This window comes from Toxorhynchites rutilus, chromosome 1 (genome assembly GCF_029784135.1).
Source record: "Toxorhynchites rutilus septentrionalis strain SRP chromosome 1, ASM2978413v1, whole genome shotgun sequence".
Lineage (NCBI taxonomy): Eukaryota > Metazoa > Arthropoda > Insecta > Diptera > Culicidae > Toxorhynchites > Toxorhynchites rutilus.
In genome coordinates, this window is record NC_073744.1 from 5,368,110 (window position 1) to 5,390,754 (window position 22,645).

The 22,645-nt window shown below is 38.8% G+C and overlaps 1 protein-coding gene across 8 annotated transcripts in view; it reads right to left on the minus strand.

Annotated features, from left to right (window-relative positions):
• Nucleotides 1–8,599: 8,599 nt before the first annotated feature.
• The window catches only part of LOC129762149 (filamin-A), a 185,894-nt gene continuing 171,848 nt past the window's right edge, over nucleotides 8,600–22,645 (minus strand). For 7 of the 8 annotated variants that reach the window (XM_055760144.1, XM_055760147.1, XM_055760148.1 and 4 more), the window contains 7 exons: nucleotides 18,775–19,085; nucleotides 17,757–18,705; nucleotides 17,450–17,689; nucleotides 17,190–17,383; nucleotides 9,954–10,395; nucleotides 9,687–9,902; nucleotides 8,600–9,622 (listed from right to left, as the gene is read on the minus strand). In XM_055760144.1, the coding sequence (XP_055616119.1) occupies nucleotides 9,438–9,622; nucleotides 9,687–9,902; nucleotides 9,954–10,395; nucleotides 17,190–17,383; nucleotides 17,450–17,689; nucleotides 17,757–18,705; nucleotides 18,775–19,085 (2,537 nt within the window). In that variant the 3' untranslated portion in view covers nucleotides 8,600–9,437. The remainder of the gene's footprint in view (nucleotides 9,623–9,686; nucleotides 9,903–9,953; nucleotides 10,396–17,189; nucleotides 17,384–17,449; nucleotides 17,690–17,756; nucleotides 18,706–18,774; nucleotides 19,086–22,645) is intronic. The other variant, XM_055760145.1, reaches the window with a different exon arrangement.

Below are 22,645 nucleotides of genomic sequence, written 5' to 3' on the forward strand. Positions count from 1 at the left end.
AGTTTGTTCAAAACGATTACAGCGGCACACAGAAAATGTTCCATACATCAGTCAAGGCGCGTAGAAGTATATCCTAAGGTGGGTCAACTTGCTAAAACCGTTCTTCAGCCATCTTGGAAGTCTACTGTGTTTTGTTTGTAAACAAAACACAATACGCTAGTATCGAAGCTCGCTCGTGATCAGTCTGTCTCTTTCACGCTTCAAGGAAATAATTCCCCTTCTGCTTTCTGTTTTCATATACCGCTCCCCTAACCAACTTAGTGACGAAACGGCCTCACCTAGTACCATAGACCCGTCTTGACATCAGTGTTGCCGAATAAAAAATATGGAAAGATCATGGAAGAGATCATCATGACGAGTACACTGGAGAAAAACTTTAGTAAATGCAGCTACCAAATCTTTAGTAGTCGAAATATTTGTAAAATGTACACATTTTTTGTAAATATTTCTAAAGCTTTGTAAAACTGATGTCAGATGCAATGTACATCCCTACCAATGATTCGTACATTTTGATTCGTACATTTTACTTCATAGCATGTGTAACCTTGAGTATTTTCATTTCTAACAACTGTGTGTGTGCGCAACCGCCATTTCTCTAATGGAAACGAAGCGATTTGGAGGTAAACATTCGGTTTTTATTATGATTCATTTTACCTAAATATTTTCCTTTTTCAGCCTAAAATCGTGAATCCATAGCAAAAGTTTCATGCAGCCGTAAGCGTTTAGATAAACTAAACATCAGAGACCAAAAACGGTGGATGTCGCCGTGCACAATTGATTGATGGTCTGATTATTGTTTGATTTTTCCCCTTATTCTATTATCCGCAGATTGTAATTCTATTATCAACAGCAGCAATGAACCGCCTCTGGATGGATTCGTTGTTACAGGAAATGATGGATATCAGTTGGACCAATCGTACCGTCAGCAGCGAGGAAACCAAAAACAACCGTTTCACACTGAACAATCAACAGCTAAAAAGACTACCAGCAACGATTCGGACAACATCGACTCGGTTGAGAAGCAGCAGCATCAGCGCAGATTGTCGTTGTTATTCCAATAATATACTGTCTGCAGCAAAAACTCCACTAGCTGATGAACGATATGCTACGACGAAATTTCCAAACTTTCAAACAGCGTCACAACAACATTAATTCTACAGCAGTACTTGACGACGGAACACGACGAAAACCATTACCATCACTACCACCGACAGAAGTCCACTAATCCTTCCATCGAAGGATCGGAGCGATATGTGTCCTATTTGCTACACAATTTCTTCCACAAATCACGACTTCACGGAGCTCAACAACAGAAAATCCGCGTCTGAGGATGATGGAGAGCGTCAGTTTGCGTGGTAAATTTGCCTCAAGGCGCTTCGTTGCTGGATCGGTACATGCTGCCTCCGCTCGAACTTGGAGCGTCACAGCAAGCGGTAACATCTTCAATTCTGATCGTATTGTCAGCGCGGAGGCAATCATTAGAAGCGCTGTTGGAGCATTCGAGGCAATAATGAAGACGATTTGGTGCCGGTTTCGAAACCGGTCGACAGCGCTACGAACCTTGGCTATTTTAGATAAATTTCGTAGTTAGATATGTGAAAGATGTTCGGAATATTATTAATAACAAGGGTTTTCTTCTGGCAGATTTGATGTTCCGCTGTCACAAGATTAAAACGACGAGCAGGTGCTGAGAATAAAAATATTTGAAATAAAAAATGGGTGGGTTCTATCTATGATATAACCGCAACGTTTACGTGGAACTACCGTTGTCTTAGTAAGCGTTTGTATTGTTAAATTATCGATTGAATCGAACAATTTTCGAATTCAATTGAATTCAACCTATTTGCTTTGTAAAAAGTAAAAAGTTTGAACAGTTGCCACGTAAGATCAATTCATGCATTGTAATAGATTATGTTTTACGTTTGATATAATGCCTAGAACTACCAAAATATGTGAACGGAAGAATTGTCAATCGATCATTGTATTTTACATTTCCCTCTGAAATTATTACATCTCTCATGTTTACGTAGATCTCGAACAGCGAAAGTTGATTCACCTCTAGTATCTGAAATGGCATTTTCCCGAGTATAAAGGTACTTGCAGCTTGCATATTGCAAAGCGGATTCCCACAGGCACATTGATTTTGAAGTCCGTGTTAGAGAAACACATTTTGGTGTGAACAAAAATACCCCCCTACTTGCATATATTTGCAAAGCGGATTCCTCCAGGCACATTGATTTTGAAGTCCGTGTTAGGGAAACGCAGGTCAGTGGGAACAAGAACACCCCCGACTTGTATGTATATTTGCAACGCGGATTTCCATAGGTACATTGATTTTGAAGTCTGTGTTGGGGAAACCGTGAATTGGGCCAATCAAAACTTGGCAGTTAGGGCGTTTAGATAACGCTTGACATTTTATAGTTATTCAATTGTTTATCTCATGAAAAATAACATTTTATTAATGTCCACAGACGCGTAGAAATATTTCCTGTCAACTGATGCAAACATCTTTCCGATCTATTAAGAAATGCTCGAGTTATAAGCATTCGGAATCTTTCATTTTTTCCTGCATGTTCTGTGTTTAGGTTTTCATTTCACCCCCATATACTCCGGTTGGACGTAGTCCCACGTCAAAAATTATATTACTCAATTATATTAAACCAGTGGAGGGCCAACAAATCAGCCATTACTGAAGCCAAAATTGAGCCAACACTGGACTTACAAACCGTAGTTTTGTTTGACATTTATGTCTACCAATTTTTTTTCGTAGGATGTACCAATGATTAGTAAGGTAGAAAATGACTAGCGAATTGGTAATATTTACCAAAAAATTCGTCATATATACTAAATTTTCCTCTCAGTGTAGGGATACCAGGTGATTTTTTCAAATGTCTCCACATGGCACGAAAAAATGTCTTCAAATGTCTTCACAGTCATATCGAAAAAAACTAAAATTCATAGCTTACATTTGGATAAAGTTTGATAGATTATTCAATGTTTATATAATTTGGCATTGTTATATAGCCAATTTCACTAAACTTGCCTTGAGGTTTTGAAGTTTATTTTAATAAATGTGAACAAAGACTATCACCCCTATTCTGTATTTCGATTGATTCGAAATATTTCGAACGACTTGATAAAACTCCATTCTGTATTTCGTTCGAGTTGTTTTTGCATTTCGTTCGATTTGTTTCTCTTCGAACATTAAATGAGCAAAACGTTCGAAATATGGAAAGCGAAATTATAACTCGAACGATATAATAGTTTCGAACGAAATGCAGAATAGGGGTGTATATTTCACAACTGCGAACTAAATTTCATGAGTTTAGAAATGACATTTAACCTGATATACCGTTGGTTGAGTGAATATCGCCCCAGTTTTTCCACAAAAACGGAACTGTGATAACTCAATTTGTTAATGAATGTATGGGAAAAAATCGACCATGAAATTTCAAAAAGTTACCCTGTACAAAATGTTTACCACGTCGAGAAAAACACCCTAAGCAAAATTCCAACTCAATCGGAGTTAAGGGAGAGTGGCGCAAAGCGCTCAAAGTTTTATTTTTTGAAAATCGAAAAATCACCCGAAGGGTACATGAAAATGGTAAGGTAAATGATGTTGGTTTGTCCAGTCGAAAATTTGATCATGGTTTGTCCACTCTTTTGAATGCTCTAGTTCAGCGCACCTGTGTTAAATCAGGTATTCAGATGTTTTCAAACACATATAAATAAAATAGTCTTTTTCATGATTTACAGTAGTTTTACAGAATATTTTTACGGTTTCACATGTTTCGAAGGTTTATAAAGTCCACCTTCTATTGATGTCAAAGTGCCACTCATTTGAGCTAACTTTTAATCAACCACCAGATGATTATTTGGTACGTATTCGGACCTTTTTTTGGATTATAACAGTTACAATTGGACAAGACTTTTACATCTAAATCATATAAATAATGCATTTCAATGAACTCAATTCTGAAATTGCACAAAAATTGTGAATCAGGCCATGCTGTAAAGACGTTAAGCTAAAACAAATAAATGAAAAAACTTTCATGAAAGTTGCAAAATAAGGTAGTTTTGTTTTTTTTTCTTTTTGCTGGAGCTAAGAAAAAGCTCCCTTGAAGTAGATTAAAAAACATTTTTCATAACTCTCTCTTCATACGATTTTCATCGGTAGTTAAAGAAATTGCATCTCTCCCAGCGATAATGCAGTTTGTGGTGACAGAAGAAAACGATTTCATCATGTTTGAGTTGCCTCCAAGGCGACCATCTTTTTGTAGCCAGCATTGAAAAACAAGAGCATAGAAATCATAACCTAGAATAAAAAATGAAACGCTTCGTGCGATCCTGCTGCAGTACTTCAATTGTAATTCTTAAAAAAAAGCTTTAAAATTGATATCCAAACATCTAAGAACTATCCAACGCATTCATTGACTGCAGGCCATCGCAAATGCCGAACATATTTGCATCAATATTGACTCCAAACAATAAACAATGTGTGAGGCCTACGCGAGCTGCCTACGCTCAATTTGTATTGGTTGAGATAGGGTTGCCAGGGCTCTGGTTGCCTCAATGTGCAGATCTCAATTGACGAATTTATGTTTGATTTACAACCAGATGGCGCAGCGAGTGAAATGAGGATGTTTTGTTGGTATGAAATTCGTTCAAATCTTCTAGAAAAACTAGAATTTATCTTTAAATTTCCCGGTTTCATGTATTCGTGAAAAAGAGCGTCGTGAATTAATCCTGTCGAAAAAGAGCGTCGTGAATTAATCCTGTGCACTCATTTCGAGAATCCGGAGTTGTCACATCGGGACATCGGTAAGATGCTGGGATTCGTCCAATCCACGGTCAGCAGAGTACTAAAACGATACTTCGAGAACCTAACCATCGACCGGAAGGTGAAGAACGGCAAAAATGGATGCTCCGTCAGTGAAAAAGATCACAAGCGCGTAGTTAAGCAGTTTAGACGTGATCCGAGAAGTTCGGTCCGGGATGTCGCCAATAAGCTGAATTTGTCAAGTTCATTCGTCCAGCGGACCAAGCAGCGGGAGGGCCTGCGTACATACAAGGTTCAGAAGGCTCATAACCGCGACGAAAGGCAAAACATGGTGGGGAAGACGCGAGCTCGGAAGCTGTACACCGAAATGCTGACGAAGCCGCATTGCCTGGTAATGGACGACGAAACCTACGTCAAAGCGGACTTTCGTCAGCTGCCGGGCCTGTTGTTCTCCTCCGCAGAGGACAAATTCAGCGTTCCGGAGGAGATTCGCAAGCAGAAACTATCCAAGTTTGCCAAAAAGTACATGGTGTGGCAAGCGATCTGCTCTTGCGGAAAGCGGAGCGCCCCCTTCGTGATGACCGGCACGGTAAACGGGCAGGTTTACCTTAAGGAGTGCCTACAGAAGCGCTTACTACCACTATTGAAGCAGCACGAGGGCCCGACCATCTTCTGGCCGGATCTCGCTTCGTGCCACTATTCAAAGGACGTGTTGGAGTGGTACGAAGCCAACGGGGTCACCTTCGTGCCAAAGGAAATGAACCCGCCCAACGCGCCGGAGCTTCGCCCAATAGAGAAATATTGGGCGATTATGAAGCAGGCCCTCCGGAAGAACCCAAAAGTTGTCAAATCGGAGGCGGACTTCAAGAGAAAATGGATTTCTGTTCAAAAAAAACTACAACCTGACGTTGTACAGAACCTTATGGACGGGGTAAAGAGGAAGGTGCGAGCAGACGGGCTTGGGCTCGAAGTATGAATAAAAAGAAAATGCCAAAAGTTGTTTAATAGTTTTTATTTTACTGTCTAAAATTTTCAAACGATCGGTCTACTGGGCGAATTTCTACAGCGTTTTTTCCGTGATGCAATTTGATGTGACACACCCTTTATGATATCGATTTCATCGCAATTATCCATAGTATCAATAACCGGTATGCATTATCAAACTTGAAATTTTCGAAGATTATCTATGACTTTGGTCAAATCGCGTGTTGAAACCATCGTAAATATACAAAACTCCAACTTTCTTACCATATACTGAGGACATTCAATGGCTGAAATGAATCTAAATTGAAATAAAATGAATAATCACCAACGAATCTTGCTTTTCAGTGCGTAAAATAAACAAACACCCTCACTTTTGTGGTTCTGAGCTCTAATGTAGATGTCGCATAAGCTGATTCAGCTTTGCGTAAATTTGTCAATTGGAGATCCGATTGATATCGCCAATTGGCGATCTAACGTACAAATCTACACCTAGGCGGCGCTGCGGTGAAAGTGATGCTGGTTTTAATTTTTGCTATGTGAGCTTATGGAAGGTTTGTAGTTCTTTCCATAAATTACAATGTTATAATCATAAAAGATTATTTGATTGCGATGAGTTTGTAAGAAATTTAATGCTGCGCAATTTTATATATAACATGTTATTTATTTACCTGTTTCAGTAGTGAAAACTATAAAAATGATGACAATGGTTGAATTAAAGAAGGAAATTGAGAGCACAATCAAACACAAGTAGAAAAATGCACGATTCCTGCATGTGATAACTACCTTGGAAAGCCCGGAAGTAAAATATACGAGATTTGTTTTTGAGTTTTAGGTTACATTAGAATCATTTTCTTAGTTCAAAAACAAAATCCAGATGTCTCACCGATCGTTTACGTTTCAAATCTACACCGATATCGATATCATATCAAATTGGCTGATATAATTGATTATGTAGGGGTCGATACGAGAAGGATTTGCAGTATTTTTAGCGCAAAACACCCTATTCATCGTTTACTTAGTTGAAAAAAATTAAAGTTACAATACTTATAATAAGCCATTCCTCGTAATATACATAGCACATTGTAAAATGATGATTTTCTAACCCTTTCAACGTGGAAAGAATACATGAAACCGGAAAATTTGAAGATAAATTCTGATTTGTCTAGAAAATTTGAACGAATTTCAACCAAAAAAACAAAATATCCTCAGTTTACTCGCTGCGCCATCTGGTTGTAAATCCAACGTAAATTCGTCAATATAGATTGCGTTGCGGTTGCTTAATGTGTAGTAGGCCTTAGGCGGTTCGCACACCGGAGCAATTGACGAATTTAGGCAAAGCTGAATCAGCTCATGCGACATCTACATTAGAGCTCAGAACCACAAAAGTGAGGGTGTTTGTTTATTTTACGCACTGAAAAGCAAGATTCGTTGGTGATTATTCATTTTATTTCAATTTAGATTCATTTCAGCCATTGAATGTCCTCAGTATATGGTAAGAAAGTTGGAGTTTTGTATATTTACGATGGTTTCAACACGCGATTTGACCAAAGTCATAGATAATCTCCGAAAATTTTATGTTTGATAATGCATACCGGTTATTGATACTATGGATAATTGCGATAAAATCGATGTCATATCAAATTGGCTGATATCATTGATAATGTAGGGGCCGATACGAAAAGGATTTGCAGTATTTTTAGCGCAAAACACCCTATTCATTGTTTACTTAGTTGAAAAAAATTAAAGTTACAATACTTATAACAAGCCATTCCTCGTAATTCACATAGCACATTGTAAAATGATAGTTTTCTAACCTTTTCAGCGTGGAAAGAATATATGAAACCGGGAAACTTGAAGATAAATTCTGATTTTTCTAGAAAATTTGAACGAATTTCATACCAAAAAAACAAAACACCCTCATTTTACTCGCTGCGCCATCTGGTTGTAAATCCAACGTAAATTCGTCAACGCAAAATCTAAACGATCGGTGAGACATCTGAATTTTGTTTTTGAACTAAGAAAATGATGCTAATGTAACCTAAAACTCAAAAACAAATCACGTATATTTTACTTCCGGGTTTTCCAAGGTAAATCTCACATGCAGGAATCGTGCATTTTTCTACTTGTGTTTGATTGTGCTCTCGAATTTCCTTCTTTAATTCAACGATTGTCAACATTTTTATAGTTTTCACTACTGAAAGAGGTAAATAAATAACATGTTATATATAAAATTGCGCAGAATTAAATTTCTTACAAACTCATCGCAATCAAATATTCTTTTATGATTATAACATTGTAATTTGTGGAAAGAACTACAAACCTTCCATAAGCTCACATGGCAAAATTTAAAACCATCATCACTTTCACCGCAGCGCCGCCTAGGTGTAGTTTTGGACGTTAGATCGCCAATAAGCAACTAGCAACTAGTAACATGCAATAAACAATATTATCGTCAATGGGTTTTTCCATTACATTTTTGTTGTTCTCACACACCGACGAAATACGATATGGCTGTCGTCTTTGTAGAGCAACATATGTCGCTAGCAATACGACGTGTCGGTTGAAAAGCAACTTATCGCCCATAATTTGGTAAGTTTCGTTCATTAAGCCGATTGGTTGCATAATATCAAGGCGTTTTTATTGCTTTGGTGTGCGAAGTACAACAAAATATGTTGCCTGTTGCATATTGCTCATTGCTGCTTGCTAGTTGCTTATTGCTCCGGTGTGCGAGCCGCCTTAGATGAACGGTATCTGGCTACATCATGAACAGCCCTCTCTCATATGGACCAGTGGAACATTTCTCATATTTTCTACGACTACTTCCATCGAACCAGATTATTATTAACGTTTTTATTTGCTTTTTCTTAAAATTTCCTTTCCGTAGAAATAATAATAAATAATGATTATACTTTTCTTTGTCCATTCAGTAGCGAATAGTCTCAACATTTAAAACATAGACAAGTTGAAAGAGAACGAATAATAGAAATAAAAATTATACTGGGTAAAATAAAACAAAAACAAAAACGAGAGAACGATATTGAAAGAGGATGCTACTACGTACTCACTTAAAAAAAAAAAGACCGGAGTAAAATAAACTTAATCGAGATGATTATCGTAATTCATAGTTAATAACTAGGATAACTTTCTTTTGTTTTTTTCTCTTGCTGCTGTTGTTCTTGATGCTGCTGTTGATCAGGTTGTCTGGACTGTACTCATCATTTCATTTTCTGTTGTCTAAAATTATCGTTAATTTTTTTCTTCGTTCTCAGTGACGCCAAGGTAGAGGGTTTTTTTCTGTCTTAGTTTAGTGGATTACGCATTACGGTTCTTATTTGCGTTTCGAAATCCAAAATAAGGAAATCGTTTTGTCTCCGTTGATATAGATCCTGTCTACTTGTAGATGGAATACCGAGCAAGCATGTGTAATGTCTTCCATGAAAAAAAATCAATCTTGGTTCAAGATACCTAAATGACACAAACGGGAACCGTTTCGGTCGTTTTTTTTTGTTCTTGAAGGATGGCAAAATCGCTCATATATTGAATCGCTCGTATATTGATGTTTGTTCTAGTCGGAAGGGATGAGAATGCACTGACGCACACACACAACGACGTTATATGTTTTGGGGATTGGACGATGGGAGGATGGAGGGCAAAGACTAGGTGGGATAGACGTTTACACTTCGACCTTGAAGGGAGAGCCGGGAATATGATCGTCGCCCCACTTAACCAGCAAGATGTAGTCACCACGTTCGCGTACCAGATAGTTCACCTGGTATTGATGGCGGCCGGTATGCTTGATGAACACTTCGTCGCAGGGTCCCTTTGGTCCGTGAATGCCCACGAATAGAATATTGTTTCCTATGGAAAACATCACATCGGTTTGAATCGAAATCAAGGTCACGGAAACACGTTTGTCACTTACCGGCATCTCCAGCGTTTAACGTGAATTGATTCTGTTTTCCGAGATATGCCTTTTTGAGACCCATGCCCTTGGATTGGATTTTGCTAGCGTCCGATTTAAACATTGGCAGAACAACTCCGGCCCGGCTACCACTCTTGGAAACCTTTGCTACCGTTTCGACGATAACGGAAGACGTTTCCTGACCGCCTTCCTCTGCGAGCTTTTCACCTGTAACACCTTTTGTGAAGAATATTGTATTTATACTGGAACGTATTCAATACTACTAACCTGTGCAGTTGATCTTGAACGGCGATCCGACGATGTGCATTTGGTTGTACTTGATGGTCATGTAGTAGTGCCCTGGTAACAGCGGAGTGTATCTTACCTTATAACCTTCCTCGACCTCTGTACAGTCCATCGCAACCTTGGACGGACCGTCGATGGTGACAGCGAGCGTTCCAGCGCCAGCGTTGCAGGTGTCGATGATGAGGTCAGTTTTTTCACCAGTTTTGACGTCGCCCAGACCCTTACCAGAGGCGTGAACTGCCGCCGGGTCGACGTCATCCTTTCCGACCTTGATGCGGTACGGAGAGCCGAGGATGTGCACTCCGTTGAACTTGACGTGGATCGCGTGAATACCGTTCTCTCTTGGATAGAAACGCACCGAATACTGGTCTTGGTCAATCAACTGGATGAAACAATCGTCCTCGATGTTTGAGGGGGCGATGACCTGAGAGGAGAGACATTTGTTGATCCGTAAATCTATATTCTATCTATACAAAAATGGAATTCTGTCCGTCTGTCTGTCTGATTCTTATGGACTTGGAAATTACTGAACCGATCGGCGTGAAAATTTATATGTAGAGGTTTTTGGGACCGGGGAAGATTCTTATGATGGTTCGAGTCCCCTAACCCTCTCTAAGGGAGGAAGGTTTTCTGTCATACAAATGAAACGCAAATTTCTGCGTAACTCGAGAACTAATCAAGCAAGTGGAGGTTTCAGGGGCCAAGGAATGTTTTTATGGTGATTCGACACTCCTTCCCCTCTTAAAGGGGGGCTGTCATACAAATGGAACACAAATTACAGTATAACTCGAGAACTTATCAAGCAAATGGAGCCAAATTCGACATGTAGAAATTTTAGGGGACAATAAATGTTTCTGTGGTGGTTCGACACTCTCCCCTCCTTTCTGAAGGGGGGAGGGGGGTGGGGGCGCATAAGTAGAGAACTAATCAAGCAAATGGAACCAAATTTAGCATTTGGAGATTTTAGGAGTACGAAATATTTCTCGACACACCTACCCCATCTACCCCATCTTTAAGGGAGGGAGGGTGCCATACAACTTAGAGATGAAACGAGTATCCGGTAACTATTCGGTATCTGGCCTATCCAGTCAATATAATATTAATTCCCGGATATCGGGAATTAGAAAAAAATTCTCATTAACTTAAGATAACACAAATAACACAATATGCTTACAAACATCATTCACACGTAAATAGGGTGTGATTACTGACATGTCAGAAATGTTATTATGTTATTAATGTGTAATAATGTTATGATATGTTCTAATGTTAAAAGCCCAACACACTAATCCATCAAGCCTAATAGTTGTTAAATATGACAATGGATGTGTCGCCGGTCATAATAATTTCGATTTGTGGTGAAGTAAGATTGCTCAATCAGAAGACAGTTGTAAGTTTTTTAAATATCAATAAAAATAATAGATTGCTGTTCTTTAAACACGTAATTCTTATTCTTATTCAACCAGTATTAGAATTATTTCAATACATTTTCAAAAATCTCAATATTATAATATAAACCATTATCAGAAAAAAAAAATCCTTTTAGAAAACTTGATACACTACTAAATAGGATATTCATTCTAAACGAAACATTCAATATTCGTTCATAATTCTAATTCAAAAATGTGTTTATTTCTTTCTGAAATTTAACCCTTTATTTGCTTCATATACGCCTGTCGATTCTCTTAATCTTTTATTAGCTTAAAAAGAGCCGTTATAAGGCATCCGGCCAAACCGCTATCCGTTTCATCACTAAACACAAACTACCGAATTTGGTATTTGGAGGTTTCAAGGAGGTTAAGAAATGGGGTTCGACCACCTCCCCTCTCTCTTTAAGGAGGGGAGGAGTGTCTAGAAATGTTTCTACGGTGGTTTGATACCCCTCCCTCCTCTGGAAGCGGGAGGAGGTCCCATCACATATTTCAACCAAACATGACAATTGATTATTTCCGAAAAACTCCGAAGGAAAATGAGAAAATTTGGAAAATTGAATACCGATGTGTTCTACAAGTACATCGTGACAAAAGCTGTTAGACCATTTCATGTTTACTTGATGCTTCACTGTTCTGCAGGTTCTGCATCGCCTTGTAGATTTTGTCCCTACTGTTGTCCAGTTACTGAATCAATACCATAATCGTCAAATTTCAACAAGTTACGAACAATTTTAAATGCCTGTTTGATCAATGCAGTCCGTGACGTATAATGGCCACGAGAATGATTATTAATATACGCGAACAAATCTACATATACGAAATGTTTTAATGCAATTATGGCTTCAAGCAGCTGCTTCGAAATTTCTGATGGTTGCTCCGATAGCTATTCTAGCATAAATTGCAATCCGATGTCTGCTTCATAGAGGATGCGGTTCTCCGGCATAGCAGTTTAACAGCGACCAGAGCTGGTTCGAGGGCATCAACCAATTCCTGCATCGCTGTCAGTTCTTCATCGCTGAAGCTTATCCTTTGTTTCGTTTTCAGATCGAGCAATGATTTTTGAACTGAAGTTCGGAGGTCGTAAAATCGGCGCAACGCTGCCAGCTGTTTTTTTTAATCTTATTTTGATTTTCGGGTAATATTTAAAAGCGGCATAAAGGCAAATATTATTTATGATGTAAAAATGAAAATTACCGAAATTACCGGGTTTTTATTGTAAAATTACTGGTGTATCGGTAATGAAAAATTACCCGGTATTACCGGTAAAACCGGTTAACCATCCCTAACTTCATCGAACGGATTTTGTGTTGTTTTTGGTTGTGGACAGGGTGCCACATATACAAAATATTCTGTATTTTACAGATTTTTCGTCAAAATCCAGATACAGAATCTGTTTATACAGAATTACAGATTTTCAGTAAAAATACAGTATTTACAGATTTTTTTTTTTGAAATTCAATTTTAAATATTAAATTTATTACAGTGCATACATAGATACCTTGATTTATATAAAAGGTTGAACGCAACGCAATGAGATGGCTTTCGTTGGAGGCAGTTATTAGGCGAAATCTTGAGCGATTTGAAGAGCTTAAACTATTTTTTTCCTTCCTAGTTATGTATGATCATAATCAATCCGCCAATCATATATTAACTCATTTGAATGATTCTATGACTGAACCGATTATATTGTTCCTAAACATTCTTCTAACGCTCATCAATTACGTCAATCGCACCTTTCAATCAGAAAGTTCTCAGTTTTGTGAACTTTATAATGAGAGAAGACTGTTATTGTTGATCATGTTGGGTAACTTATGTTTGGAGAGCTACGTGCAACGATTAGTTTATGCTGACCTTGATGTGAGAGACTTGGAAGACTTTCTGAAGAAGCTAAAAAAGGATTGGATGCAGCTAGGAAGTAGATCTCCAAATCGATTTGTCGTGACTTCTATATTGAACTGGTGAAACATAGCTGCAGCCTTGATAAACCCTCAAAATTTTGTCAAGCTACCAAACCTTATTGACTTGATGCGACAATTTCTTCAATTCGTTGAAACAAGTAATAGTCAAGACTTGAATTGCGAATTCAGGCTACTCAAGTCGAATATTATGGGGCAAAAATTGAGTGACTCGGATATAACTTGGTCCCAGCTGTAGGATTTCAAAAGGGGTGATGGGAAATTTTTGTAACCATTGCTAAGGTCGTTTGTAAGACAGACATTTATTTTCATTTTTTTCCCTTAACTTTCCGATACAGATTTTTTGGATAAAAACACAGATGTACAGATTTTTTCAGAAAATTTTACAGAATTAAATGCGGCAACCCTGGTTGTGGAATTTTTGGCCATTGAATTTATTCACGCCTTATCTTCGGAACCCGTGGACCGATTTCGATAAAAGTTTGAAGGGTTGAAACAAAATGAGGTTTTAAATGAAACTTATCACATCCAATTCGGTTCCGCGGTTTCCGAGAAGACTGAGCTGCAACATTTATTGCCTGGTTAAGAAAAAAAGTGCTTTTTTACGGTGCTTTTTCGTAAAATTGATTTTTTTCACTTGTTTCAATAGTAATTGTAACTATCTGATTACCATTCAACCAGCAGAGTTTGAATTAATATGTTTGGCGTCTATTGATATTGTTTTGTGTGTTGAAAATGCATGCTTCAAAATGGAAACGAAAATGCAGTCCGGAAAAAGATAAATTTTTATGCAATTTAAAAAGCGATTTGATGAGAACAACTAACGAAAAGAACCTGCAGGTGATTATTGAACGTTCCATATAGAAACGTTTTTAGATGTAATTAACCCATTTTATTGATACCAAGCGTTTGAAAAATCGAACAGCAACTTTGATAATTTTTCATGGCTATGGAAAGCAACCATATGGTAAGGTTTTGGCATCCATCTTACCATCAATTTCACTTACCATCAATTTCATTGAATTTTGTATAACTTTATTGGGCAACAAATTCGGTTTGAACAACTGTGTGCGGAAAGTATATAACCTCACATAACCTAACAAAAACAAAATCTTACAAAATTCAAAAATATGTAAGCTTTTCTACAGTACTTTGATAAAAGATCACACATTGTGATGTATGAAAAAAAAAACATTGGATTAAACCTCTTACAGGAACAAAAATGTAGGTTTTGTCCAATGTTTTCATTTGGCAATCGATTGCATTTTTTGTCATTTTCCGGAAAACGGAAGAACGGAAAAAAATTATTCTTGAAGATTCTGGTTTCTGTAACGCCAATAATCAAAATTACACTAATGGCTTTTGTAAAAAAATATTTTTTAAAGCTTGGTTGTTAATGGGTTGAACAATACAGTAAAACCTGTTTTTGTGCGATTTTCTGTTATTGTGCGATTTTTTTTTGCGGTGTATGAAAAGACGGGTGGGTAATGTCGGGGACATAACCGGAGTGACGTAGGACTATACAAAGGGGACAGCTTTTGTTAAATATATATTTAACAATTCACATGCAGGCTAAAAAGGGTCCTTTTCAGGATCACAAAATTATCTTCAATCTAAAGAGTTTATTGTTTTGTTATCACTCGATATCCCCATCTTGTTCGGCTAAACCTTTCTGTTTAGCGATTGCATTTGCCACTCGCCACAGCTTTCACAGTTGGAAAATTTCTTCCCATCCAGCTTGTGACATATTTTACAGTAAATTACATTCAATGGCACGTCGCATTACCACCACTCAGTATCGGATTGGAGGTAATTTTAACCTGTAATTGAACATTTGCGATGACAGTGGTACAGTGTCGACTTTCAATGTGGGGTCATAATTTGGACCCCGAACTCTATGTTTACAAAAATGTCCAACTAAATATGTCGCATTACAGGTCCGTCCAATTAGCTAAATGTCGAGATAAGTGTAAATTACTGTACTTTCAATCTAGAAGCAATTTAAGAATTGGTGAAAATCAATAAGCTCAGCACAACTGCCAAATTCACATACTCATCATATCCTGGCAAACAAATTATGAAAAAATCAATTTGTGTTTTATTATTATTTTGGATATTGTTTTAGAAAGCATTGAACTGTATTTCCTAAACTCTTTTTTGGAAGGTTTAATGGCCCTGAAAAGCGCCTTGTTTTATGGAATGGTTCCAATTTAGAAAACTTAGTATTCGTGGTTTTGAAAAAAACCATTTCGAACGCCCTCGATGCCGCCTTGTTCTGGATTTGCCACCAAAGCAGTTTGTATAAAGAACAAACTTTTTTCTTCTGCTACCTGATGCCGTTTTGCGATTGCGTTTGCCACTCGCCACTCGCTGCAACTGCCTGTTGTCTTGATGTCCACCGAACCGAATGTGTGCTGTTCCGAATGCTGGTTTTCTTATCGTCGCGAGCAGCTTTGCCAGCTAACTCGATCACTTCGGCGGCCGAAACTATATAACGCCGGCTAGGTGGACTGGTGCACTGGTACTAACGCGCTCGGCCTAGCTACCCTTGCGGGGAACTCCAGATCAACACGGTTCGAGCGGGATTTTGCCTTTCCCTTCACTTTTCCTCCTTTACCATGTCCAGACATGGCTGCTTGGGTTGGTTTGTTGATGTGTTGTGATGCGAACCGATGTGGTGTACGGTTTGAATGAGAATGATCGTCACGGCAGCGGAGCGAGGATTTTTAAGCTGACTGGCTGGCTCGAGAATTACGCATGTGTGAGACTGCGGCCAATGTTTCGTTTATTTTTTTCTTTTTCCTTTCCAATCGTGCTTCATTCTATTTCGCTGCTGCTCTGGTTGCCCGTTTTGGTCGGTACGATTTGAGGAGCACAAAATGGACCAATCAAAAATGGGCACATAGTGCATTTTGACAATGCTTGATATTTCACAATTATTCAATTATTTATCTCAAGAAAAATGAAATGTTATTCGTTATGATAGATGCGTAGATATATTTCCTATCAATTGATGCAAAAACCTTTGCGATCTATTGAGAAATGCTCGAGTTATAAGCGTTCCAAATCTTGCATTTTTTCCTACTTGTTCAGTGCCTAGATTTCCATTTCACCCCCTATATCTTCCGGTTAGACGTAGTCCTACGTCAAAAGAAGCATATTTGACGAAGTTATCGTCTATTTATTTTTTTTCGATGATTTATATGCATTTCAGTGCGAAAGAAGCATATTTGCGTCTCAATTATCTACTTCTGAAATCATTCCCTTCCTCTCATCAAAAGCTCTAAGTTTTTCTAAGTTTTTGCATGACATCATTTCTAACAGCAACACGTTTCGACATGCAACTAAAAGCACAAAACAGCCACGCGCAACCGAAAAGGCAAAGTGTCCCATCGCAAAGCACGGAAACAATAGGAAATTGAACGGTGGATGGCGTGGATCTGATTTATTTTCTTGGGGGAAACTTTTTTTATGCGGTCCCTATCTACCGCACAAAAAAAGGTTTGCTGTACATTCGAAAATTTCATCTTGTTTTCGTTAGTACTTTTGATCAATTTGCCCCCAGATGTATTCCATGTAACCATGTAACGGAGAAACTTGTTATTTGCTAGTGATTAAAAAATCTTGAACGAGAATTGTGTTTGAAAATAACTTGATATTTGGTAGAAGTACTAGGAAATTTATAGTAAAAGGAAATTGTAAAAGGTAAATTAGAAGATCAATCAATGAACAGTTCTGCGATTGAACGTTCGCTTAATAAGAGAACGTGAATGTTTGAAGATATTGATAACAAAAAAACCATTTTGGGCGGAACGAAGTTTGTCGGGTCTGCTAGTCTGTTATCTTAGGAGTATGGGCGTTGGACGTACCTTGGCATCGAGATCACCCTTGGCACCATTTTTCCGAACCATGAATTGGGCTGGTTTGTCGGCTTGTACAGGTCCAGTCGGGAATTGGGCAACTTCCAGCTTGTGGGCTTCACCCATCGCAGGAGATACGTATACTTTGAATGGAGAGTCCGGAATATGACGATCGTTGAACTTTAGACCAATGCGGTAGTCACCTAGAGTGCAACAAAAATCAATGTTACAATCGTCCATCAGACACCTAGGGAACGGAATATACCCACCAGGTTCACTGACCACATACGACACATCGCAAGATCCGTCCTTGCGATCCTTGAACTCGATTTCAGCTTTGCTGGGACCTTCGACGGAGATGGCCAGAGTACCGCCACCGGCTTCGCGGGTCCACACGTTGAACTCACATGGCACACCCTGTTCACCGTGCTCCAATCCTGGCCCACCAGCCTTCACCAAATGAGCACCAGTATCCTTCAACGGACCAACGGTGAACTGGAATGGAGATCCTAGGAGCGAATGAAAAGAACTCAATCAAGACCACATTTGTAGTAGAATCGTTTTTCAAATACTAACCAGGAATATGGATCTGCTTGTACTTGACCGACACGGTATGGACGCCGAGTTCCTTGGGAACGAAGTTAACGGCGTACAGACCATCCTCAATTTCCTGAATTTCAGCATCTTCAGTAACACCACCCGGCGAGGTGACCGTAGCGGACAAATCGAACGAGGTAATTCCGGGCATCTTGAAGGTGAGTTTGCACTGGCTGCCGACTTCGGTGACCGGGACAGCTTCGCGCTGACGCTGGATCTTCTCGCGCTGTCGGTTGGTTCCCTCTCCGGACACCTTAACGGTGTATGGCGATCCGTTGACGTGGTGATCAGCAAACTTGAGGTTAACAATGTAGTAGCCAGGTTCAGTTGGTCTGTACGAGATGTTCAGGGTACCATCCTCCTTATCGGTACACTGGATCTCCGCTTTGCTGGGACCTTCGATGGAAAGCGACAGACCACCGTAACCGGCATTGCGGGTATCCACCGAGAACGTGTTGTCGCTGTGGGTCTTGCCCTCTTTGAGGGCACTTCCGGTAACGACGACCTTCTTGGCATCACCGACTTCGCGCTCGCATACATTCACCTTGAAGGGTGAGTTAGCAATGTGCTTTCCCAAACGCTTGACCGAAACGGTATGTTCACCAACCTCACGAGGCGTGAACGAAATACCAATGTTACCGGTCGGCATGCGTTTCAGGAAGCATGGCTCCTCCAGACCGGTGGGAGCCTGGATGGAGGCGTTCAGCGAGCGCAGGTCATTGTCGGAAATGACTCCGGGAAGAGTGACCTCGGAACAGGAGCCAACCGAAATTTGGTTACGCTTGCGACCCTCGCCGGTGATTTTGGAAAAGAATGGCGAACCCTTGATGTGCTTGTCACCGAAGCGGACCGAGATTTTGTATTCACCGGGAGCGGTTGGCAGATAGGACACGGAAACTGTGCCATCCTTATTGTCGTGGTATGTGATCTGTTGGGAACGCGTGTTTTCCGAATCAAAACAAAGTTACACTTTGAACATCGCACAAATTTTACTCACGTCAGCCTTGCTTGGACCTTCGACAGCCATTTGAAGACCACCGGCACCGGCTCCCTTGGTGGAGATGGTGAACTGGGCCGGTTCGCCGGTCACACCATGTGTCAGTCCTGATCCGTAGGCAGTCACGTAGCCGCTGGAGATCGAGTCAACGTGGAACTTGAACGGAGATCCCTGGATGTTTTCGCCGTTGTACTTGACCGCCAACTCGTGCACTCCCTCCTCCCGAGGGTCGTACTTGATCGACACGGTTCCATCGTGGTTGTCCTCGATGATCGGTTTATCGACGTTTCCGCTGGGCATCTTTACTTCGGCTGTTCAGGGAACGAAAAGAAACGAAATAGACGATGAGTATGAATCACGCCAGGGTGGCTGAAATCTTGACGATCGCGCACTGTGTTAATGTCGTCTGTTAGTAATAATTTGCATTGAGTTCAGAAAAGTCGCCTTCTTCGTTCAGGTCTACCATTCTTTTTTTCCGAGTGGAGGGGATGAGAAGGAGAAGAACTGAATCAAAGTGATGTATTCCAGAATTATTTTTATTTTTACTCTTCGAGTCGCATGCGTTCGTTCGGTGGTAAAAACACTCGCGAGCGCTAGTCATTGGTGGCAGGATTTTCATCCAAGACAAGTCGCTGAGAAAAATAGAGTGGAGCACGTGTTTTACAGATTCGATACACCTGTTGGTTTTGGCACATTATGGTCGCGGAGATCGGTGATTGTGGCGATGTAAATATACGCTTTCACACACCCATTGGGCATTATTGTTGCTATGTGCCTCACTCAATCGCGCGAAGAGTGAGATATTAAAAAGTGGGCATTTCTTCGCAATTATTGCAAAATTTACAGGAATTATATTTTCCAATGATCATCAGAGAATAACTTCGGCATGACATCAATGTCTACCAACAAAAAAGAGAAATGCGCTGTCAAATGTTGTTTTTTTTTCTCTTTTCAATGAGTAAAGGTGTTAAGTTTTCTGTCTCTGGTGCAAAAACAAGATCTAGCTTATCGGGTCAGAAGATGCTGCTGAGAGATAAATATTGTATTGTGACGAGATGGTTGATCAATTGCAAAGTTTTGCAATTGGCATTTGGACGAAAAATTGCTCATCATTAACACTTCCGTCGCCCAGCGTGCTTCGGTTGAGCTTCTTGCGGGGCCCAAAATCAATTGTCGGTGCGCTAGAGAAATAATCCGAATGAAATCAACCGGCTACTGATTAGAAAACTTGCAAAAAATATATTCCAACCAATTGTACAGTGTTGCCAATGATAATAAACAATGAAATTCAACCGAACGTACTTAATGTATGCTCCAACCAACGTCACGCGACACAATAAAATATAACCATTTATCCGAAATATATTATATATATAAAAATATTCCGTATTACAAGTAGATCCTATTTTTATATTTCAGTGCCTGCTCAATTGAATTCCTTTTCAAAATCAATTTTTATTTTAACAATAAACGCATCACCCATAGCTGGGTAACGAAGCCCCAGGAAATACACCAGTCATGATGTACTGTATTCTATTAGTGAAATAATTTAATTTGATACTAATATCAAGGGGGTTGCATAAAATACATAGCCGACACTTTTGTGGCGGCGACTTTTTGGATTTATGTTGTTCGTAATGAAGACTGTTCCCCAAGTCAAGTCAATTAAGTTGATACACATATGACATATCCCAATCAATATTTATTTTTGAGAAAAATATAAAACCTGTCATTTTGTAGCTGCGGCCAAATTAGATTTTTGATATTGTGGAATACGCATAATTATAATGACAACTCAAAAAAATTTGCGTACTAAATTTAAGAGCAAATAATCAAAAGATAGAGAATCTTTAATTTAATACCCATACACGGGAGTTGCATGAATAAAAGTAGTTGGTCATTTTTCAATTGCGGCCATTTTTTATTTTCATTTTTCATAAATAACAATGTTCTACTAGTCAAGCCCATTTATTTGATACCCATATTGATGGGGTTTTGAGAAAATATGTGGTCCGCAATTTTGTAGCGGCCGCTATCTTGGATTTTCAAGATCATGGAATACGCAGTTTTATAACAACAGCAGATATGAAAATGTGTTCTGAATTTCAGATCAATCGGTCAACAAGAAGAGAGTTAAATTTCTATTGATTTGGGAAAACACTAAAGATAAACATACATAAAATAGGTCATGCTGAATAAAACCGTTTAAAAAGTAGGGCGGGGCTAGTTGGTCATAGGGGTAAGTTGGTCAGTGACGATATCTTCGAATCTGAGTGTTCAAAAAATTAGCGACCTATGGATGAAAAATAGCGAATTGCTGATGCAATAAAATAAGCAAATTGGGAAAACTTTTTATTAAGTAGGTTAAAAAATACGAACATGATGTCGATTTTCCCAAAAATCATTCACTGCACATTATAAAATTGGTTCTGAAAATGGTTAATAATCATGAAAAAATCGGTTCTAATGTGAAACAAAAGTTTATTGTATGTATTAGTTTTGAATGTTAATAGAAATCGATTTAAAAATAATTTCTATTGAATTTTCATGAATATTCTTTTTCATATAACAGCAGGGCTTGCTGAGCATACGAATACCACCGTTGTAGAAATTGCTCGTTTGAGAGCAACGCATAAAATTTTTTTTCAGGAATGCCGTGTTTTATTACGCAAGCTATAAACAAATATAGAAAGCATATGTTTTACTGCTAAACCCAGTGTATTTGAAACCAGGCAACCAGATACCAATCACCGCAAAAACCACTTGCAATATAATTGTCATGTTTATATTTTTGCTGTAAAATTTCCATTAAATTTAATAAACGCTAACATTGAATATAAGAACTCACAATAATGCATCGCGTAATGTAGCATACCTGGAGGTTGTATACTTTGGGGCGAACGATACAAATGGTATCAAAACAAATGCAAGCAAGAAACCGGCTGTGCGCCGCAGGGATGCTAGGGATTTTTTTTCAAATGCCTTCACATGGTACGAGAAAATGTCATCAAATGTCTTCACCATAATATCGGAGGAAAGTTCTTCTCACAAAAACGGAACTGTGATAACTCTGTTTGTTTATTTCAGCGTTGAAGTTTTGGTTGTAACTCAAATCATATCCATAAAACTAATTGTTGAAAAGATATGTAACCGGAAAATCTTCGATTTGTGAAGTGGTCTTTTGAAAGATTTAGGTTAATCTATTGTATGGTATAGGCCCGAAATAATAGAAATGCAATGTCACAATCATTCGAATTCTGGAGCGCAAATGAACTAATGTCTTGGAGGCGATCTGGCGTAGTGGTAACATCCATACCTCTCACGCAGAGATCACAAGTTCAATTCTCACTCCTGACATTCTTCCGAAAATGGAAGGTAAAAGTGACGAACCAGCCAAAATGTGTTGAAAGTCACTATAATAGAGAAAAAAAAAAGAACTAATGTCTTCTAGAGACAATAATATGTATTCTGATCGCTTCGTTCGCTGAGACTATAAAGTCCTTATTTTTTTTGACGATATTTTCGACCAATAGTTAGAATTTCATGGTAATAAACTCTTTTAAAAATCCACGTACGCTATCATACTGAAACGTCTTCACGTATTTCATAATGTCTTCAAAATGAAGATATGTATTCAAACCTGGCATCTCTGGGTTAAATGAAAGAAAAATGTCAAATAAATGATTCTCTGGTTATTTTTCATTGGAAGGGTCAGCCATTCCATGCCAAACCGATATAGTGGTTCTTAGGTTTCCATGAAAAGTGGTAGTTTTGTTCTTTATCGCAAAACACTAGACCCGTATTTTTTTATTTTTTTATTAGGGTGCCCATTTCCATTTTAGCGTGGTCCGAAAAATATTTTTTTCCACTT